Source organism: Rhinatrema bivittatum, chromosome 8 (assembly GCF_901001135.1).
Source record: "Rhinatrema bivittatum chromosome 8, aRhiBiv1.1, whole genome shotgun sequence".
Classification (NCBI taxonomy): domain Eukaryota; kingdom Metazoa; phylum Chordata; class Amphibia; order Gymnophiona; family Rhinatrematidae; genus Rhinatrema; species Rhinatrema bivittatum.
This window is the reverse complement of record NC_042622.1, coordinates 126,030,412-126,054,384: the sequence shown is the minus strand read 5'-3', so window position 1 is coordinate 126,054,384 and position 23,973 is coordinate 126,030,412. Positions and strand designations below refer to the sequence as shown.

Here is a 23,973-nt window from a genome sequence, read left to right as displayed (position 1 = left end):
TCAGCATGGCTTTACCCAGGGTAAATCTGCTTCACTTTTTTGAAGGAGTTAATAAACATGTGGATAAAGGTGAACCAGTAGATATAGTATACTTGGATTTTCAGAAGGCGTTTGACAAAGTTCCTCATGAGAGGCTTCTAGGAAAAGTAAAAAGTCATGGGATAGGTTGCGATGTCCTTTCGTGGATTGCAAACTGGCTAAAAGAAAGGAAACAGAGAGTAGGATTAAATGGACAATTTTCTCAATGGAATGGAGTGGACAGTGGAGTGCCTCAAGGATCTCTATTGGGACCCTTACTTTTCAATATATTTATAAATGATCTGGAAAGAAATACGACGAGTGAGATAATCAAATTTGCAGATGACACAAAATTGTTCAGAGTAGTTAAATCACAAGCAGATTGTGATAAATTGCAGGAAGACCTTGTGAGACTGGAAAATTGGACATCCAAATGGCAGATGAAATTTAATGTGGATAACTGCAAGGTGATGCATATAGGGAAAAATAACCCATGCTATAATTACACAATTTTGGGTTCCATATTAGGTGCTACAACCCAAGAAAGAGATCTAGGCGTCATAGTGGATAACACATTGAAATCGTCGGTTCAGTGTGCTGCGGCAGTCAAAAAAGCAAACAGAATGTTGGGAATTATTAGAAAGGGAATGGTGAATAAAACGGAAAATGTCATAATGCCTCTGTATCGCTCCATGGTGAGACTAAATACTGTGTACAATTCTGGTCACCTCATCTGGTTGCCTCATCTCAAAAAAGATATAATTGCGATGGAGAAGGTACAGAGAAGGGCGACCAAAATGATAAGGGGAATGGAACAGCTCCCCTATGAGGAAAGACTAAAGAGGTTAGGACTTGTCAGCTTGGAGAAGAGACGACTGAGGGGGGATATGATAGAGATGTTTAAAATCATGAGAGGTCTAGAACGGGTAGATGTTAATCGGTTATTTACTCTTTCAGATGGTAGAAGGACTAGGGGGCACTCCATGAAGTTAGCATGGGGCACATTTAAAACTAATCGGAGAAAGTTCTTTTTTACTCAACGCACAATTAAACTCTGGAATTTGTTGCCAGAGGATGTAGTTAGTGCAGTTAGTATAGCTGTGTTTAAAAAAGGATTGGATAAGTTCTTGGAGGAGAAGTCCATTACCTGCTATTAAGTTCACTTAGAGAATAGCCACTGCTATTACTAGCAACGGTAACATGGAATAGACTTAGTTTTTGGGTACTTGCCAGGTTCTTATGGCCTGGATTGGCCACTGTTGGAAACAGGATGCTGGGCTTGATGGACCCTTGGTCTGACCCAGTATGGCATTTTCTTATGTTCTTACAACATGACACTGTTGTGTTGTCACCCACAGTGCGAGAGGAGAGGCAGAAGTATAATTATCACAGGTTTGTTCTGGAGCTTCCAGCCAGTACATATTGATTACACAAATATAGATAGGGCTTTTGATTTTAGGTTTTAACCGATAAACCTCAATGCAAAAAATAAACAGGTGTTTATTAGATATACAACAGAAAAGTACTACTTCCTCCAGCATTCTCTCATTTCTCTTTCGCGTATTATGGATTCTCCAATTTGTTTTTATGTTTTCATACTAACAACTCCTCACCTGCACAAATGTATATATTTGATTCAACTGGAAAAAAATACCCAACAATAGTTCCTGCATCACAAAACAACAAAAAACTATGGATTTCTGGTACCCACAAAGAATCCTTAATTAGCTAGAAAATAAATGCCTACATTTACAATTTATAAAAGCCTAAATATAGGGAATAGTGTTTCCTGCAGCTAGCAGGAAACAAAGGAGTCTGGTACCTGTTAATTTAGAATACTCTTGTCTACCACCTAATGGATGCACCTAATATTGCCACATTTAATATTGTTAATAGGATTAAGCATATTAAAAAGAGTCACGAGATTGGTCTTTCTCTCACTTGCCATGTGCAATCATGACTGAGAGGCAGTGCTCTTTATGCCTCAATGCACATCACTTTTAGCAAGAGAAACAACCATTACTTTTGTCTTTCCCAGAAAGAGCTTCTATGAACTCACACAAGTATGGCAAACTTTGGAGTGCCTCCACCTGGCACTGATACAGATACTGACAATCCTTCCCATGTAAAGCAATGAGATCAGTTTTAGTTTAAAGGAAGAGAAAAGGAAAAAAAACAGCAAATCTAAGTACATCCCAGTCATGCTCTTCAAGAACATATTTTATGTATTTGATTCAACCAGAAAAAAAGCTGAAACCGTGATAGCTCAGTCAGTAAGAGGAGTAGATTTCCACTTTAAAGACCCTGGTTTAAGCCCAGGATGTGGTAGCAATTCCCTCTTATAAACTGCTATTAATCAATAGAAAATAGCCACTGCTTATTGCTGGTTTTAGTAGCATGGGATCTGTTTAATGTTTTGTACTTGGCAGGTACTTGTGACCTGGATTGGCCACTGTTGGAAACAGGATGCTGGGCTTGATGGACCCTTGGTCTCACCCAGTATGGAATTTCTTGTGTTCTTATGATATTGTACCAAATGGATCCTGTTTGATTTTGTAACTAGTAGATTAGCCCCCAAAATTACATGTTGACTCTTAGCTGAGAACTGGTGGTCAGAGTTTTATTTATTTATTTTCATTTATATGCCACCCATATCAGTGTCCACAGGCAGTTAATATGAGAAAACATGCATAACCAAAGTACAATTAACACACACGACAGCAACTTAAATAAAAATCTTAATCATTCTAATGACAGACTCAAAAGCTTGTTGAAGTTAGATCTTAAAGATTTTTATACATTCCATTACTCTTAGCTCTTGGGGCAGTGTTTTCCAAAAAAACTGGTGCTGTGGTTGAGGAAAGCCCTTTCTCTTGCTTCTGCAAGTTTGGCCTGATGGCTCGATGGCACATCGAGTAATGCTCATTGTGAAGAGGGCAAAGTTCTTGATGGGTTGTTAATCTTTAGCATTGCATTAATCCAGGGGAGAGAATGGATCATTAGGAGTTTATATACTAGAACAGAGATTTTATATTTTATTTATTTATTTAGAATTTTTATATACCGACATTCTTGATAAAAATATCAAATCATATCGGTTTCCATTGAAACAGAACAATCGCGGCTATGGCGCTACATTGAAACAAGTCATCAAATCGTTAAATAACAGATAATTATAAATCAAACAAGTCGTCAAAAAACAAATGACAAATAAAATAGAGTAGCATATACAGTGGTAACAAGGCGATACATAAAGTAAGGCGTCTAATATATATTGCTATGAGTATGAGGAATAGAAAGGGCGTGGTGGGGCCCAGAGGAATCGGGTAGCCATGAGGAAGGAGAGGGTTGAGAAGATCAGGCTGAAAGATGGGGGAAAGGAAGAGGGAGGAGAGGGGAGGGATGAGTGGCATTAAATCATGATCGGGGGATATGCTAGAGAGGTTGTGTCTCTCTACGGTTCAGTTAAGTCCATTGACCAGTGTCTCCCTAATGTCCTGTTATGTCCTTTGACCAGTGTCCGAATGTTCTCGAGCCACCAGGAAGGCTTGTCTGAAGAGCCAAGTTTTGAGGTGTTTCTTGAATGTTTGAAGACAGGGTTCTTGTCTCAGCTCCGGAGGAAGCGAGTTCCAAAGGGTGGGCCCGGCTGTAGAAATAGCGCGTTTTCTTAAAGTGTTTACCATTTCTTTACCATTCAATAGGTAGCCAGCGTAGTTCACAAAGGACTGGCAAAATATGATCCCTTTTCTTCGCTCCAGAAATTAGCTGTGCCTCACACTTTTGAAGAAGCGGAAGGGCCTCAAAGATGACGCAGGGAGGCCCAAAAAAAACTGAATTACAATAGTCCAGTAATGTTAGAATGAAAACTTAAATGAACCTGTGGAAGTTGTCTGGCTGCAGTAGTAGTTTTAGATCTCGAAGGAGCCACAGTATGTAAAAGCCAGATCGAATGATGTTTTTTATACGAGGAGTGGACAATAAATTGAGGTCAACAATAACTCCCAGGCTTCGAGTGTGTGGAACAATGGGTAGAATAATCCCCTCAATTGTCACAGATGATGGAATAGGTATTGCTGGACTCTTTCGAACCACTAGGATTTCAGTCTTTGCCAGGTATAGGGTCAAGTTATTGTGTGCTAGCCATTGCTTTACTGTGTTTAGGCATAAAGGGGTAGATTTACAAAAAATGCGCGTTTGCGTACTTTTGTTGGTGCACCAGTCGCAAACAAAAGTACGCTGGATTTTAGCAGATACGTGCGTAGCCGCGCGTATCTGCTAAAATCCAGGATCGGCGCGCGCAAGGCTGCCGATTTTGTGCAGCCGGTGAGCGCCGAGCCGTGCAGCCTGCCTCCGTTCCCTCCAAGGCCGCTCCAAAATCGGAGCGGCCTCGGAGGGAACTCGCTTTCGCCCTCCCCTCACCTTCCCCTCCCTTCCTCTATCTAACCCACCCCCCCGGCCCTATCTAAACCCCCCCCCTACCTTTGTCCGGGGATTTACGCCTCCCGGAGGGAGAAGTACGCTGGATACTGGAAGTATACTGGATACGTATACTGGAAGTATACTGGATACGTATACCGAACTGTTGGATGTAATTGTTTAATTGTTTAATTGTTCAATTGTTTGATGTAATTTTCTAATCTTGGTTCTGTGTAAACCGAAGTGGTATGTACTAGTACATGAACTCCGGTATAGAAAAGCCTTTAAATAAATAAATAATAAATAAATAAGTAAGTAAATCCCCGCATGCCAGCGGGCTGCTAGCGCGCCGAGACGCAACCTGGAGGCGGTTCCGGAGGACGCGGCCACGCCCCTGGACCACCCCTGGCCGAAACCACGCCCCCGGGCCCGCCCCCGAAACGCCTCGTCCCGCCCCCAAAACGCCACGTCGATCGGCCCCGCCCCCAACATGCCCCCGTCAAAAAACCCCGAGACTTACGCGAGTCCCGGGGCTCTGCGCGCGCCGGCAGGCCTATGGAAAATAGGCGCGCCGGCGCGCAAGGCCCTGCTCGCGTAAATCCGGGCGGATTTACGCGAGCAGGGCTCTTAAAATCCGCCCCATAGTGTTCAGGGAAATAGTGTCAGCCCAAAATGACGTGCGAGGAAAATAAAAATGAGGGGCAAATCAGTAACAGGAAAGCACAGGAATATTTACTGGGCCAACATTTTTAATTTGTTGTGGCTCCTCAGTCCAAGCGGCACTGTTACGAATGGGCTCACTCTGAATTAATAAAAACTGTGTGCCATGCCAAATAAGGTCAGCTTGCATTTGCATTAATCTGAGGACATTCCCAATGCTGGAATCTGAGCTGACATGCTAAGGACACGGCCAGAGGGAAGTTCATACTGCAGAAGTCTTCCTCTCTTGCATGATAAGAGCATGCCAATGTTTGAAAGCTTTTAAGAGCAGGAGAAAAGAGAGACATGTCCTTTTCTCACTAAAATGCAATGGACTGAAAGAATGTTCAGAAGGGAGAACATGTCAAAGGCATATTTTTTTTTAGCCAACAGGGAGGATTGTCAAGTCCATGAAAACTATAGCGCAAAGTTTTATATTTCTACAAGCTTTTTTTTATTTGTATGTATTCTAACATCCAGTAAATACAGAATGATACACTAATGCTGCTTAATGCTGCATTCTCTTCTACTGTCAATGGACAGAAAATAATTCCATTAATATGTCCTTTTGCTCTTTCTTATTTTCAAAGCATGCTAAGAGGTCTCAATATTTCTTGTTGTATTGCAGCTCACAATCGGATGCCCAATGACTGGAATATCTTGAAGTAAAGAATTTGAGATTAGTGAAATGGTAATTGTTATTATTTTATTCCTAAGTACTGGTGATCTAAGAAGGAACTTTTCTTATCCCTTACTCAACCTGCAATTTGTGAGACACATATCTGCACTCAATAATTCCATTTGCCTTTCACTTTTCATTTAGGAAGATAGCAATATTCTTCTGGCAACTCATGTTGCTTGAAAAGGCACTCACTACTATGGAGCTTACCTACACAAGAGTACTTAATGCCTTTCAAGTTACTCTCCAAAAGGAACAAAAAAATTGTCATTAATGAAAGTTGACTACTGGGACAATGATTTTGAGGAGAAACAGAGAATTTCACTTGTATTACATCCCAGACATAAATTAATTATATTTAATTTTTTTTTTTTAAATTTATCCCACACCTTTTCATTAGTAACTCAAGGCATGTAGGTATTTCCCCAGCCCCAGAGGGTTTACAATCTAACAGGTCAATACAGTACGACGCGCTAAAAAAGCGTGTCCGTTTTCTGCGCCCACTCTTTGAATGCACGCTCAGCCCCCTCTCCTGGGCACGCGATACAGAATACAAATGAGGGGGTCACTAAAAAGAGGTGCTAGGAACAATTGCGCACCCCTAGCTCTTCCTTGGCCCAGAAGAGGTGGCTGTCAGTGGATTTGGAAAATGGACACTCAATTTTACGAGTGTCTGTTTACCTAAACGGTGCACAGCTACGGGATAGGAAAATGGACGCTTGTAAAGTTGAGCATCGGTTTTCCTAACCTGACCAGCTGGCACATTTTTTAAAAAAAAATTTTTTAAGCTTTTTATTTACCTTTCAGTTCCTCCGACTTAATATTGCTATGATATTAAGTCAGAGGATGTACAGAAAAGCAGAATTTTCTGCTTTTCTGTACACGTTTTCAGACTTCTGAGCATAAAATGTGCGGATCAGCTGCAAATGTTTTTCCTGTATCCTGGGAGAATGACTAATAGCTTCATCGAAATGCATTTGCATGTAATGAGCTCTATTAGTTACAAGAAGTGTCTGCGGGATTTAAATCCTGGCTTCCCTGGTTCTCAGCGTGCTGTTCTAACCACTAGACCACTCCTCCTCTCCACAACATGGTTTTAGGAGACTGATCGATTATAAATACCATAGTCTTACACTCAGATTTTAGCAAATGATAAGGTACATTTAAGGGAGATTTGTCTTTATTCAATGGCATTCTAACAATTTAAAATGGAATTTACCATTCTGATATCAAAGGGTAGAAACCTAGATCTGACTGACAAATGATTTTGTCCTTTTTGTATCTATTAGAAGATCTTTTAATAGCAATTTTTAAATTACCTATGGGGCTTGCACGCACATTTTCAAAGTGAAAGCCCACACAGAGTTTCCTTTTGAAAATCTGGCCAGCTGGGGGACAGCAGGTCCAATGTGCCTTTGGAAAGTCCATGCTAGGCTTTCAAAATGAAAGTCCCATGTGAACTTTCTCTACCACTACTTCTCTCCGTTCCTTTCTGGACATGGGTAAAAATACCCAGGCTGATCAAAGCAAGGGTACTATTATGCAAGGGGAAGGAGGTAGGGGCAATTTTCAGCAGGAATTTTCTCAATGGTTAACAACTGTTATCCATGGGAAAAGGTTTGAAAATTGCCTTCTTTATGACTCAGATTCTGTGAATCATAACACAACAATACCACTACCATATGTTTGTCTCCCAGAAGCATGAAAATACACAAATACATATAATAACACAACCAAACACTTGTGTCACTCAGGTTCCAATACTAATACAACTGAGCATGTCCATGAGTATTGTAGACACAGTCAATTACACAACTAAAAGCCTATCACTCTGAATGAGACAGACAGAGCGGTTCTATAATGAGGCAGGGTGAGGCGGCCGCTTCAGGCAGCAAGATTTTGAGGTGGCAAAATTTCCCCTTGAAACCTTCCTGCCACAGCCGCCTCACCCTTCATGCAGGCAAACTCTGGCGGCAGGACTGGTGGCGTGGAGCAGTGGCAGCATTGGTGGCATGGAGCAGTGACATGCAGGCGGGGTTTCCATTCCCTGCCAGCAAAAGGAAGGTCCCATGGCAGTGCTGGTGCAGAGTGCAGCATGGCGGAGAGACAGCGGGGCAGCACTGTGGCTGCAGTGCAGAGTACAACATGGCAGAGAGAGAGTGGATCAGCGTGGTGGCTGTGGCGCAGAGTGCAGCATTGCGGAGAGCGAGTGGGGCAGCGCAGTGGCTGCAGGCCACAGTCCCGGGGATCGAGGTGGAGTGTGTGTGTGTGTGTGTGTGTGTGTGTGTATGAGAGGGTGGTAGGGGTGGAGTGTATGTGTGTATGCAGCACTGAGGAAATCCTGGCTACAAAACTCAAAATCAGGATTCTTTCATGGGGGACAGCAAAGCAGAAAGACCCAAAAGATCACTCACAAAAACTCCTAGTGAAAACTGTCCACACAGTGAGTTGTAATACAAAACAAATTCTATACTAAAAACAAAAGCAGAAGCTTCAGCAGTGCAAAAATAGAAAAAGTACAGATAAAATAGTTCTTCACACAATATCCAAATGGTAGACAACCTCAATCAGTCAGAAGAGAAAAAAATTACCAGAATCAATTTATCAGGTTGCTTGAATAACAAGTTCAGGAATTAGGACTTCCTTTGCTCCCGAATGGTTTCCTCTCCCTTAGGCCTTGCTTGGACTTAAAATCCTCTTCTCCACAGACAACTATTATCACAGAATCTGATTGGTGGTACTCAGCCTCCAAGATGAGTCTCCTCCCATTGAACTTAGAAAAGTAACTCTCCTGAACACTACTTGCTGAGCTCCTCCTGGAACTGACTCCAACCAATATAAGGCAAACACACTCTCTTACATGGCAAGAAAAGCAATCTATACTCTCCACTTCTGCAGGCCTAGGGATTAGTCACTTATTACTTCTCCAACTCCCCTGGTTGATGACAGTCCTGATGACTCATGTAGTTACAATTGTAAGCTTGGACAGGCACCACTCTTTAGGGGATGGGTCAAAGAAATCAATCAAAATTCCTCTACTCCCATGAAACCTCCCAGAAGCTGGACATTTCTATTTTTACTCTATGATGAAAGCTACTAGCCTGAACCTCAAAGGGCCACATTCAGATATTGTCCTCTTAAGCTTATAGTTTTATATTCATGTTGCTCTGACTTTTTTATTTTAAAAAAGTCAATGGTGCAAAGGAGTAACAATGAGGATCATCTAGAGATATATGTGACATTTGTGGTATGCCATCTGGTTCTGTAGATTTCCCTAGTAAAGCCTGCCTGATGGCTTTACTGTCCTCATGCATTTATATCCAGCTCTACCAGTATTGTTAGTTGGGAAATGTCATTCAGACCCTCTTTAAACATAACATAGAGAAGAAATGAAATATTCAACCAAATTGTTCAGGATTTTAATCTTCTCTGCGAGAATTTTAGCATATTTGCCAAATGAGTGGGCAAATTACTGTTTGATGTAGAACTATAAAGAAAGACTCTGATTGAAAAGTTAGATGTTGTGTTTATCTGCTGTTTCCTGCAGTTCTCTGGTTTTCTCCTTCCATGAAAAATATCATATTGCCTCTGTATCGTGCCATGGTGCAATTGCACATTGAATACTGTGTGCAGTTTTGTTCGCCCCCATCTCAAGAAAGACATAGCAGAACTAGAAAAAGTGCAGAGGAGAGCAACCAAAATGATAAAGGGAATGAAACATCTCTCCTATGATGACATGCTATGCAGGCTAGGGCTCTTCAACTTGGAAAAGAGAAGGCTGAAAGGGGACATAACAGAAGTTTATAAAATTATGAGTGTGGTAGGAATGGGTAAAGGATGGTTAGTTACCCTTTCAAATAATACTAAAACAAAAGGATACACAATGAAACTAGCAACCACCCGATTCAAAACAAATTGTAGAAATTACTTTTTGACTCAGCACACTATCAAACTATGAAATCTGTTGCCTGAGGACGTAGTCAAGGCAACTAACATAGCGGGGTTTAAGAGATTTGGACAAGTTTCTAGAAGAAAAGCAGGCCTGATGCCACCAGTTGTGTAAACTGTGCAACTGTACAGGGTAGCACACCCAGGGAGGTGGGGAGCGGCATCGGGAGCAGGGAGAGATCCATGTGGCCACTGGTGGACCCAATCCCACTGGCGGCAAAAGCAGAAGAAGGCCTGCATGGCCTTCTTCTGCTTTTGCATGGACCCCATCCAACCGTCAGCAGAAGAAGCAGCAGAGCGCATGCCACATCCCAGTGCATAAGAGGAAGCCCATCCTGCAGCTTCTCATGTGCCAGCCCCACGGTTTTCAATACTCATGGTGCTAGCACTTTATACTCATCTCGCGAAGCACGAGATGAGCATAGAGAAAGTGCTAACACCGTGAGTGTTAAATACCATGGTGCTGACACACAGGAGGAGCTGCAGAATGGCTGCTTTGCCCAATGAATGAGCTACATCTCTATGCAGCAGCAGCAGCAGTGGAGGAAGAATATGAGGCCCGTGGACGCTGCCTGCCTGGGGAAAAGATGCAAGATGAGTTTTCTTGGAGGTTTGTTTGGTCCCATTTGTGAGACTGACATTGTTCTGAATGATTCAGAAACAAAAAAAAATGGCAAAAAGCAAAACTGAAGATGGGTAAGTAGAAAAACACTTTTTATTTTACAATGGAGAAACAGATACAGGAAAGGCTGCAAGAAAAGGTTAAATGAATGCATACATGTGTGTGTTTGAATGGGATGCCTGGGATGGGTATGTGTGTTTGTGTGTGACTGAGAGCCTGGCTGGAGGGTGTGTGTGAATGAAAGTCTGCCTGGGATGGGTGGGTGGATGTGAATGGGAACTTGACTGGGATGGGTGGGGTGTGTGTGTATATGGGAGTCTGCCTGAAATTTGAGTGAGTGAGGGTCTGTGAATGGGCGCCTGCTTAGGGTTGGGGGTGTGAATGGTAGCTTGCCAGGAGGGGGGATATGTGTTGTGTGTGTCAGAGAGAATGGGGCTGCAGGTGGATCCCAATCAAAGAAGAGCTGGAGACACCTGGGTGTGTCAGAGAAAAAAGCATGTGCGTGTGAGCTTGTGTGTGTATATACAGTATATAAGAGAGAAGAAAACGTGTGCATCCCACTCTCACCCAATCCATGACAATCTCAGGGTGACTAGAAATCAAAAGTTCCTAAGTAGGGAGAGCATAAATTTTTAAAATCCTTTTTAGTTTTATTTTTTGAGTGTTATTTGATGTGTCTGCTGTTCTGAAATATTTTATTAGCTTTTGAGATATTAAAAAAAATGTGTATATGAGTTTTTAATTATTTGATCTTTTATTTGTTTTTGAAATATTATTAGTATGTTTTTACTATTATGATTATATCTTTATTATATTTCTTGATTTTGTTTGATGTTTGAGGAATGGTGATGGTTCTGGTTTTTTAGTGTTACACTATAAAGAGAGTCTGACTTTTTGTGATTTCCAGTTCAGGTTTTGTCATGTTTGCTTTTCTACTTTATGGTTGCACTATTCTGTATTTCGTGAGAGTCTATTTATATTCTGCATGTATGACTGAGGTGAGGTATTCTCCTAATAGGAAGTGTTTAGTGTTTTAAGGCTTTCAGAAAGTCAAGTCCACACACAACACTCAATAGGCCTAATACTATATGGGTTCCAAGTGGTTTTTTTTGCAGGGATTTATAGTTGGCATCACAGCAGTGCATATGAATATAATATAAGTGATATTTTTATCTTAGAATTCTGTACTTTGATATTTTCATATAAAATGTTGTTATAAATGTATACCTTAACTGTGTGTGTGTGTGTGTGTGTGGAGTGGGCCGGGGGTGGTTGGGGGATACGTTTGCAAGGCTATAAGCTTCACCTAGGGTAGTGGTTCTCAACAGGTGTGTCAGGACACATTAGTGTGTCGCAAAGTCCTGGGAGGTGTGTTGCAGAGTCAGCAGAAGACTGATCTTTCCTCATCAGTCTGGGCAGGAATTGGCTGACTTCTCTTTTATTGGGTATGACAGGAAGCTGCTCTTGCTTTCTTCTCTGCCTGGCCAGTGGGAGGTTGTTCCCTCCGCCTTCATCCTGATCAAAGCACGATATCACCAACTCCCGTTCATACAGATCCAGCAGGACACCAACTTTATCTTCCTCTGCCTGGCCTGGCAGGGAGGATGCTGATTCTTCACCCCGTGGGGCATGGACATGAAAGCAGAAGCATGAAGAAGAGAGGGGCATGCTCTATAGATCCACTGTTGCTTCTGCCTCCTCATCTTCCTCTCCTCAATGCTTCTTGCCCTCATCTGCTGCTGATAGAGGGATGGAGACTCTGGATTGGACTGAAGTCTTTTCTGCTGGCTGGGAGCGAGGAGGAGGGGGAAATGTACTGGGCAGGAAGGCATGGGAAGATAGGAGTTCAAGAGTCTGCTGAATAGGAAAGGGTGGGGAAAGGAGATTGGGGTTGCTGGGCAGGGAGAGATGGAGGAGGGAGGGGTTGGGGGTTGCTGAGCCGGGAAGAGAGATGGAAATGGAGAGAGAGATGGAGGTGTGGGGCTGCTGGGTTGGAGGAGAGGGGAGTGGGGGATGCTGAGCAGGAAGGGCTAGGAAAGAGGTGGTCAGAATTATTCTGGGTAAGGAAGGGGAGAGGGAAGGGCAGAAAGAGTTGAGCAGGAGAGAGCAAATGTGGGGTGGGGGTGTTGGGAATGTTGGACAGGGATATGAGCATGTGATGGAATGATTGAGTAGTTGGGAGAAGTGAGGGGTGATGAGGGCATGGAGAGGAATGACAGGGTACAAGGGCCACACTATGTCAGTTTTAAGAATATGCATTTCTTCTCTCTTTAACTTTGCTTGGTGGAGGAGGAAATATATTTTTGTTTCTAGTCTCAAATTTTGCATTGCATGCAGAAGGTGGTCTTGGGATTTCCATTCCAGGTTTTGTTTGCACATTTGTAATTTGTGGTCTTTTATTCCTTAGTTGGTGAAGGCAGGTCTGCTGTGTTCGATGTGTATGTGACTGAGATGAGGTACTTTATTAGCATGTAAGAATTAGTATCAGCCTTGTTTGTTGTATTTTCTCAATATGCACTGGTGGAGAACTGCTGCCTTTTCATGGGTAGGGCTCCTGCTGTTTCATTTCTTGGAGTTAGTGCTGCTGAGGTATGGCAGGTTTGCTAGGCATGTACAGAGTGGGGTTGGTTTGTATTATTTTACAATACACCTGGTAATAGAGGGAGTTTGTGATACTGTTATTAAGATGACACCAGAATCAAAATATCTTTTTTTGTTTGGTGAGTTGTACAGGGAAATGTCTTAGTTCTGCTATGCACCCATTGTTAGGAAGCGGGGAACGCCTGTGGATGCAGAGCGTATGTTTATATTTACTCCCATGATGGTCATGTGATCAGCATGTCGCTCATGTGAGCACCATCTCTCATGTGTGTCCTGTTAGAAAAAAAGGTTGAGAATCACTGGCCTAGGGTATCTCATACCCATGCACTAGTCATGAATTCCAGGGCAGGGATGAAGACCTGGGGGCTGGGGAAAGTGTCAGTTTTTAGAGTTTGTATAGCTGGAGGGAGTTGGGTTGTTTTTTTGTTTTGTTTTTTTTTGTGGGCCCAGGAGAAATACTGAATGAAACGGGGTCAGAAGGCAGCACAGTAATTGTTCACACAGGATATTAAATAAGCTAACACCGGCCCTGAGGAAAAGTCCATAACACATTACTAACTAGGTAGACTAAAGAAAACTATTGCTATCCCTGGATGTGAGTATCAGAAATTAGATTTGCTATATAGGATCTACCAAATACTTGTGACCTGGATTGGCCACTGATGGAGACAGGATGCTGAGCTTGATGAACCTTGGTCTGACCCAGCATGCCAATTCTTATGTTCTTATATTCATTTGTTTTTCATTTGCTACATTCGGGTTTGAATTTTGTGCTTGAGTTGAAGATTATGGGCCTGATTTTCAAAAACATTTGCATGCATACAATTAGGTTTTACATGTGTAAATGCATTTTATCTGTGTTAGTGGGCTTTTGAAAATTGCTACAATATATATTCATGTATAAGTGCACTTTATGCACATAAATGGCTTTTTAAAATTGCTACGATAGTATGTTACATTTACATGCGTAACTCCGTTGAAAATTACCTCTAGTAAGTCTTCTTTCCCAGGGACCCATCAGCAATGAACATACTGATATGAATGTGCAACTTGATCTGAACCTGAGCATCAAAATAACCCTAATGGTTTTTTTTAATAAAACCAATTATAGTTCAGAGACTAGGACACGATAATCATACTAAAAGTACTCTGTACTACCAGTTTATGGATCACCAAATTTTTCTTTCATACACTCACATCCGAGTGTGCTGCCCTGCTCCTCATTGTGGTAGGCCTAGTGCAGCTTTATTTCTGATGACAGCATATCATTTTATCTTATTCCTTATAGCCTTGTTTCAGACTGCGATTACTGTGTAGGAAACCTGTATACATTTTGGTATTACTAGACTATCAGGCCGATACAGTACAGTGCACTCCAGTGCGCGCGTATTCAGTAAGCCAAGCCGCACATTTTACTTTAAGAAATTAGCGCCTACCCAGAGGTAGGCATTAATTTCTCTGGCATCGGGAAAGTGCACAGAAACGCAGTAAAAACTGCTTTTCTGTGCACCCTCCGACTTAATATCATGGCGATATTAAGTCGGAGGTCCCAAAAGTTAAAAAAATTAAAAAGAAAAAAGAAATTTGAAATAGGCCCACGGCTCGAAAACCGGACGCTCGATTTTGCTGGCATCCTGTTTCTGAACCCGTGGCTGTCAGCGGGCTCAAGAACCGATGCCAGCAAAATTGAGCGTCGGCTATCAAACTCACTGACAGCCACCGCTCCTGTCCGAAAAGAGGCGCTAGGGACGCCGGCCCTAATTTAAATAAATTAAATTACTGTATTGCACGCACAGGAGAGCGGGCGCTCGCCCGCTCTCCCGTGATTTTTACTGTATCGGCCCGTATGTGGGTCCATATTCAGTCACAGCATGGCTGTGCTAGTTAGTCGGTTATACATAACCAGTTAATCAGCAGGGAACATACCTGGCTATCTTAAAGTTAGCCGGTTATGTATAACCGGCTAACTTTAGGACAGCCCAACGGTCCGACCAGAGTTAGCCACAGAAGATAACCAATTAACTCTTCTCCTCACCACAAAGCCTCCTGCCTGCCCCTGTCTTAGTTGGCTAAATTCCAACCAGGTAGCTAGTTACCCGGCTAGAATTTAGCTGGATAAGTGCCGAATATAGCCGGGAAAGCCATTTATATGGATAACTGTTACATTAGCCCTCTTAATGGCCTTTGAATATGGACCTCTATGGGCCTGTCTTGTTGCTACTGCTTGCAGACTCAGAAGGTAAACTTGTTCCCAATGTTGACAAACTTGTGTGATCAGCCTTGTACCTAGTACTTCTCACTAAAGCGAGGAGCAGCATTTACTTTAAGGTAATTATGATGGATTGGGATAAAAGATACACAAAATCTTAACTATGCTTGAACTCAGCACAACAGATTAGTGAAAGTTTTCCTAGTGTGGGGGCCGATTCCACACTTCCCTCTTCCTACAATGTGACCTTTCTCCTGAGTAGCTGGGAATATCAGTAGGAAAGCTTGGAAATAAAAAGTTCTCAGTAATAGTATTGTTTCAGGTTTCTTGTGGAAGTTCCTATCCTTTACAAATAAACTCTTACTTGAAGTGTGGTAGAAAGCATTTCCAAACCTCTGAATATCAGTTCCAGATGTTCATAGCCATTTTGATTTGTACCTCACTCTGTAAAACACATCTTTGCAAATTCAGAGCCTACTTCTTCAATGCCATAAATCACTGACTCATCCAACTACACATATTCACAAACAAAGGCTGCAAGCATCTTCTGTTCACAAAAGAGCATCACTCAACTATGGAGCTGTCACACATGGAGTTATGAGTAATTTCCATAAGTTTTAGCAAACAACCATAGTGTAATTGCTTCATCTTGCATTCTGGCTGATGAACTGATCCTGTCTTGCAACTATGTGTTGAAAATGTGGTTTGTTTCACACACACACGTTCACTCCCAGAGGAGCTCAATTAACTTAAGAAGTCTTTCTAAGCAGGGATAAGCACTTTTATTTTGTCTGTATTTCTGAATGCAGGTGGGAGATGGTGAGGTGGGGGAGGGTTGAAGGCGATAAAGGAAACTTTCAGGGAACTCCTAATGCAGTGGGTCCCAACCTGTCCTGGGGGACCCCCAGCCAATCAGGTTTTCAGGATATCCACAATAAGTATGCATAAGATGAATTTGCATGCATATTAAGCAATACATGCAAATCTGTCTCAGGCATATTGACTGCAGATATTCTGAAAACCCGACTGGTTTGGGGGTCCCTCAGAACAGGTTTAGGAACCACTGCCCTAATGCCGCTGACAAGTCAGAAGTGCAAGACTAGGAAGAGAATAACAATTCAGAAAAAGTCATGCAGTCATCCACAAGTGGAAGACTATTTAAATAAATAAATTAATAATAATGTGAAATTTTTTGCCCATCTTTACAAATAATGCTTAAGGCAGTTTATAGCATTATTAGTAATTCTGGTACAATAAATCCCTTCCCCAAACAGCTTACAATCTAAGGGTCTGATTTTCAAAAACATTTACACATTTAAAAATGGGTTTTACATGTGTAAATGCACTTTATCCATGTAAGTGGGCTTTTGAAAATTGATACAATATATGCCATTGAATTGTCAATAGGTTTTTACCTGCGTTTATGCAGGTAAATGGCTTTAGAAAATTGTTAGGATAGTATTTATATGTGTAACTCCTTCTAAAATTCTCCTGTACGTGGGCACTTGAGTCAACAGGAGATAAAGTGACTTGCCAAGGTTACAAAGAGGAAATGTGATTTGGACCCTGGTTTCTCTGGTTCTCAGCCTACTGTTTTAACTGCAAAGCCCTGTGTTCTCCATCCTTATGAAAAGACTGCACTTGAAAACTTAAATAGTGGAAAAGAGGTAGGCGTCCTACACAATTTCAACTGTACAGTATAAGGACATAATTTTGACAAAAATATGCGCAACTACAATTCATCTTCTTTCTGGAAGAATCTGGATATCATAATCACACACCGTGCTAAATAAATCATTCCCTTTCAGGGCTTTCCATCCCCAAACTACTCCAGTGAGTAAATAACCTAACCATCTTCCAACACTATTCCAGAGGGTAAATAACACATCTGCCTCTCCTGCTATCCCATGTAAATAACCAACCCTCTCTCTGAGGAGTAAATAAAAGAACCATCCATGCCTTAGAAACATTCAGTGATGTCAATAACTCTTTAGCTTCCCGATGACTTTAGTTTTAACCAGCTATGGCTTTTTAATCAAATAAATAAGCCTTATTTCTCCTATGAGCCTTCTTTTTTGTACTGTTAATCGTTCATCACATGGGCAAAACAAAAAGGAAAGCTAAGCAACAGGAGAACCGGCACACCATAATTAGCAACCTTCATACTGAAGACAGTACATAACAATGATGATTCATTCATCTGCATTCCGTCTGTTTTTCCTTGCTAGATTGTATACCTCTGTCACCTAGAGGGCAACTTTCAAACCTATCTTGCAACTAAACTAATTAATGCACCTCACTTGCCCTGCCTGAAAACTGCCCTCCTCGGCCCCACTGAAAGTATGCTTGGTATTCCATAGCATGCGCACATTTAGCCGGGTAACGAGGAAGTGTTCCCTGCCACATCCTTAGGTCAGGGGGAGGAAACATCTGCATGTGCATGACATTTTCAAAAGTGCACATGCTATTTTACTCTCCTTGGATGCTGGTGTAAAAGAGAAAAGAAACCACCTATATAGATTACCTGCAAATGCATTATCAAATAAAGCCATGGACCTGTGTAAAGGTCAAATTCAGATTGGGACTCATGTCATTATAAGATTCTGGAAAACCCGTTCTGAAGACTGGACTTATCTAAATCTAATCTGGAAATCTGATGGAGAGACAGCATTTGGACAAGATAAGTGTTCAGATTTTATTTGCATAATGAAACCATAAAAAACAAGGCGAGTTTTATATTACATCATACGGCTATGTGGAATGACCAGTGATAATATATATATACTGATGTGTAACGCATGCGATAACAATGCTAGCGCATGGTGCAAATGCAAATTTTGGGAAGGGGCGGGATTAGGGAGGAGTTTGGACGGGTTATATGAAAATGAGGGGCAATATTGCACTGTGCAATAGCATAATGCATGCTATTGCACAGTTGTAACGCCAGAAATAACTACACCTTTTTTCCTGGCATTAAGCTGTGTGATATGCCCGAAACAACTATATCGCAATTCGCAATACATTTTTTGAATTGCATTTGGGAGGGGAGAGGGAAGAGGGAGTGGAGTGGAGTGGAGAGAGAGAGAGAGAGAGAGAGCGCCTCTGGGGAGGCCCTCACAGGGTGCAACAATTTATATGCCTATAGGAGGGGCATCTAATAGCTCAAGGTGAGCTGTTGGTGGTGGTTTAGGGTTTAGGGGCCAATTTTTCATGCAGAGAGAGATGTACAAACAGCACAGTACACCTCGGTGAAGATTTAACGTCATTTGGAGTGAGGAAAGTCTCACAAAGATGAAATTTTGTACTATATTATCTTGCCCTAGCTTGATGGTACCCTGTTATAGAGTCCATCAAGCTAGGGTAAGAGAACATAGTAGAAATGTCATCTTTGTGAGACTTTCCTCACTCCAAATGACGTCAAATCTTCACCGAGGTATACTGTGCTGTTTGCACGTCTCACTCTGCATGGAAAACTGGCCCCTAAACCGTAAACCACCACCAACACCTCATCTCAAGCTATTAGATGCCCCTCCTATAGAGAAATACATTCTTGACTACTATGAGGGCCTTACAGATAGACTCTCTCCCTCTCTCTCTTTCTCAGGCAAGATGCAAAATACAAATAGGAATTATCATGGGGCACAAAAAGTTTACCACACATTGCAATACTACCAATGCAAAGTGCCATGGTGCGGTAATCTAAATTTCCATAAACACACCTCTTTTTCTTAGCACAGGCATTATCCATGCATTATTATAACATTTTGATGAATTAGAGGTTGTTTAGAATGTGAGTAAATAATTGTAGAGTGATATATATGTGTTGATGTTATAGGCATCTCTTGAGTTATTTCTTATTTCTTTAACATTATTTCATTTGTGTTATACATATTTCAGATACAAGCATATACTTTAAATCAGTCGACCTCAAGATCCCACACAGAACTGGTTTGCAGGATAACCACAAGGAATGCTTATGAGATAGATTTGGTTTATGAAACAAGTTAATTTGAATTGCTTGGTTCTCCTGAAAACTAAACCTATGTATTAGAGTTGTGCTCTAATTCTCTAATATACATATTTTCCAAAAGTATATGCACATGTTACAAAATACACAGGGTCCCTAGGGCTCAAGGAAAGAAGAAGAACAGCATTTCCTAGATCAAATGAAAACCTTAGCACCAGTTTTCTTTTTTAATATAAATTCATCTAGAACACCCAAAAGAGAGACATTGTAAACAATGTAAATTGTTTATTTTTTTTACAGTGCTATCCAGTTTGAAATTAGATGACTTCCTGAGGAAAACCAAATGCATACAATGCAAGTGACCAACATGCAGCATACATAACTACAAGCTCTGCGCTACAGAAGTGTATAACACTAAGAAGCAGGGAAGACCTTAGGAGGATATGTGGCCCCAGGGTGAATCAACTGCAAAACCCTAGTATACTGAAATTATAGTGTTGGAGATAGGACAGACATAGTGGTATGGGGCCCCAAAAAACACGGGTCCAAGACACTTGCCCCTATTTGTCCCCCACCCACAAAGGACAGCCCTGTCAGTTTAAAGGCTTCTTTTCATCACATCACTTTCCATCTGCCTCGCCTACCTGTGTACAGGTCAGTATCCGTATATTCGTCTACTTTCTTGTGATGAAGAATGTAGTCAGAAACCTTTGTCCCAATCACAGGTTGCACATCCAGCCATTCCAGAGCAATCACGGTGCTGGAGGGCTCTATACTGGGGGACAGTCTCAGCCTGGACAGAGGAGAAAGAATATATGAAACTTGGCAGCAGTGCATTGTGTGGTAGGAGAGAAGAGAGTGACGACAGAAAGCTGAACCAGGATGCAAAAAAATCTAGGTGAATGAGAAAAACACTCGTGTTGGAGGATGCTGGTATAAAATTATAATTTAATAGAGCCCAATTTTCAATAATCTTCACTGGTGCATACATAAGTGGGCCCATGGAGATTTATGGTAGTATTTTATAAACTGTGTGGGGGGAGCCACAGTGACACCTCCACCAGTTCTCCTAGACCCTCCATCACTATATCCTGATCCCCAACCATTTAACCCAAATTTCCCACCCAAAAACTGCTGCCAAAAGACAATAGTGAGGTGTAAAAAATACGGAAAAATGTGGTAATGTATGCACATATACAGCTTATAAAATACCAACTTATGTGTGTATTTCTGAACCCTGCCCAGGAACACTCATAAAACACTACTTTATTTCATGTTAACATTTATGCAGGACACCACAAATACATGCGTACTTGCAATGTTTACAAAATAGCATATATAAATGTTCATGCTACTTGCACACACAGATACTGATTTTATGCAAGTGCCCCCACATAACTCTTTGAAAATATAATAATATATAACATAACGAAGCTGATAGGAAAATAAAATTATTTTTTAATCTATGTGTTTCATGTACTATCTATAGATGGGACATTTCAGAACTGTAGCAGCAGCAGCTCATGCATTATCATCATCCCATTACCAGACACTTTTGGATCTTGGGAGTCGTCTCCTGCCATAACCCTAATACCCAGTCATATCAACCATATGTGGGAACCACACATGAAGGGCAATTTTTAAAAGGATCTAAAAGAGTTAGCTGGCTAGATCCTGTGGGTAAAAACTGCACACAAAGGCTATATTCAGTTGCTATAAAAATGAGCATTCCAGCTAGCATGGTTGGGTCAGGGGAGGGCCACACTAGAGATGGGAGATGCAGGAAAGTACACAGTCCAGTCCAGTCTTCTTTATTTCTTAAAGATTCAATGTGGCTACTCCAAAGCTCATCAGAATGTACAAATGTTTTCAGCTGGGTCAGGGGAGGGAAAATACACGTGTAAATGTATGCTCATATTTTACAGAGTATAGTCCATCCGCAGATATAGAAGGTGCTAGATTTGCAAGTACTTTTATACTTATGTACCTTGTAGCTAATTTTCGACCTGTTACAATTACATGGATACAAAAGTACCCATGTATTTTGCATTGAGATAACTTAGTAGAAATTGCCTCCATAAGTGTAGTAAGCAGGCAGTGATGCACAGCCAATCTCTTTGCAGTAGAAGAGGACCAGAAGGCTCATCTGCATACTGTTTCCAGTATCCCCCAGGAGAGGACTCCAGAGGCAACAGCGAGCGATCTATCCTTTGCAGTAGAAGAGGACTGGAAGCTCTCAATCCAGTGAGAGAAGATCAACTTGCTGGTGGTTGAAAAGGACTGGTGTGTATAGCTTTGGGAAATCTTACAACTTAAAAAAGTTTGGAGAGAGGTAATATAGTGGGGTATATTCTTTAGAATTTGTGTGCGTATGAGAAAATAAACAAGCTTAGAGGAAGTTAATTCTAGTGTCTGTATTCCCTTCCACCCACCCCTAGCTCATCCCTTGATTTATAGGCAAGAGACACCTTCTCAATAAAAATCAATCAGGCTCTTATCTAAATCATACTATTGCACCAGCTCTTATTGAATCATCCCCTTGTAGGTCACTACCAGATTAATTAGTGAATATATCTATAAATTAAAAGTACTGTAATTGTACACATCCAACTCTCATAGCAACCTAAACTTAACTAGGAACTCAACAAAATTAAGATGAAGGTAACAGACCAGCAGCAAGAGGGGGGATTTCCAGTCTTTTGCATCGAGTGTCACATGTATGATTTTTTACCCACCGGTGAGAGTTTGTATGTGTGCACCCGGTGTAAAGAGTTCCTGGCTCCTAGAGAATGAGACCAATCTCTAGAGGCTAGAGTGGCAGACCTGAAGGAGCTGAGGCAGACGGAGAGGCAAATTGATGAGACAGGGACAGAGTAGCCAAGTCCCAAATCCAATCTGGAAGCCCTGGTGCTGCCTTGGATCAGAAAGGTCTCCCATTTGGAAAGTATCACCCTGGTGTAGCAGGAAATGAATGTGTAGCAAGGACCTGCTCTCCAGGTGATGCACTGACCTCTTGCTGTATCGTCCGTCGGTGCTAGACGGCTTCGCCCCATTTGCCTCACCTTGTTCATGGCTCCTCCCGCTTACAGGAAAGATGGCTACTGCCGCGTCTACAAGCTGACCTCTCCAGCATCCCCGGAACGACTATGGTGCAGCCTCCCGCCATGGTTCTCCCAGGTACCTACCAGGGTGTGCGTGCGCTTGCCACCCATGTCTTTATTCCAACATTGGCGCAAACCTCAGGGGCATTCCCCTTTGCTGACGTCACGCCATCCGGGTATATAACCCATTCTAATTTGCTAGCTCATTGAGTTAGCAAGGACTTGAATCCGTTCCTGTCTATGCTACTCTGCTGCTTCTGTGCTGCCGCTGGAAGCTCTCTCTCTGCCCTTCGGAGTAACTGCTAACCTGGGTACCCACTCCTCGGGGGCCCTCCACTTTATTTCAGGTGCCTTACAGGGAACAGGTACTCGCTCCTCGAGGGCCTGCTCTCCCTGCCTCGGTGCCTGCACTTTCTTCTTCAACGTGGTGGAATCGCATACCTATAGAAAACACCTAGTGAGTACTCTAATTCTCAGTCTATCTCATCCACAGTACTACCTTGCTGGGAAACCTGCTTCGGAACCTCCCTATACCAACGGGGTGAGAAGGGCTCCCTCTGCCGAGGTCCCTGAGACTGCTACTACCAGACTGCCTCACTACTGTCACCTCTGGTGGTACTCTTCATGCTGTATAATAAACAACTAACTGTGTCTGTGCGTTCTGAGTCTACCCAGTACTGTGGTTCCTCACAGGGCTCCTCCTTGTGGGCATGGTCATCTGTCACAGTACCCAAGGATCCACCCAAACACCACTTAAACATAACACTTGCACCGTGGACGAGTCTCCCAGGGCTACTGCCCAGGAGGGAAGGGTTAGGTCGGCCATCATAGTTGGTGATTCGATTAATATAAATGTAGATAGCTGGGTGACTGGTGGATGTGAGAACTGCCTGGTATTGTGCCTGCATGGTGCGAAGGTGCAGACCTCATGTTTCACCTATATAGGATTTTAGACACTGCTGGGTAGGAGCTGGGAAACAAAGACACAGGAAAACATAGGAAGGAGGTTCTATTAGACAAATTTAGGATTTTATGTAGAAAGCTGAAATCCAGAACCTCTAGGGTAGCATTCCCTGAAATGCTCCCTGTTCCACGTGCAGGTCCCCAGAGGTAGGAAGAGCTCGGGAATCTCAATGCGTGGATGAGACAATGGTGCACAGAAGAGGGATTCAGTTTTGTAAGGAACTAGACAACCTTTTGGGGAAGGGGGGAGACTTTCCAAAAAGACGGCTCTACCTTAACCAGAGTGGAACCAGGCTGCTGGCACTAACTTTTAAAAAGGAGATAGAGCAGCTTTTAAACTAGAACCAGGGGGGACAGCCAACAATCACTCAGTAATGCATGGTTCAGAGGAAGGTATCTTCGAAGGTTACTAATGAAACAGGAGAGTTAGGGCATCCCAATAGAAAGGTTCCAATAAAAGCAAAAGTAATCCATGTGCCTATAAGTAAACAATCACTTGAGCTAAAGGTTCCAAATTATCCCTATCAAGCTGAAAAGCAGGTTGTTAATACAAACAAAAAACACACTTTGAAATGTCTGTATACCCTATGCCTGAAGTCTAAGAAGTAAGATGGGACTGTTAGTGTATAGTAGTGAATGATGAGATAGACATAACTGGCATCTCAGAGCCCTGCTGAAAGGAGATAACCAATGGGATAGTGCTATATCAGGGTATAAATTATATCACAATGATAGGAAGGATGAACTTGG

At 42.1% G+C, this 23,973-nt stretch overlaps 1 protein-coding gene across 3 annotated transcripts in view; it reads right to left on the bottom strand.

Moving 5' to 3' along the window:
* Positions 1-23,973, bottom strand: part of ASTN2 (astrotactin 2) — a 1,130,819-nt gene that overhangs the window by 399,750 nt on the left and 707,096 nt on the right. For all 3 annotated transcript variants that reach the window (XM_029612108.1, XM_029612110.1, XM_029612109.1), the window contains one exon: positions 19,804-19,952. In XM_029612108.1, the coding sequence (XP_029467968.1) occupies positions 19,804-19,952 (149 nt within the window). The remainder of the gene's footprint in view (positions 1-19,803; positions 19,953-23,973) is intronic.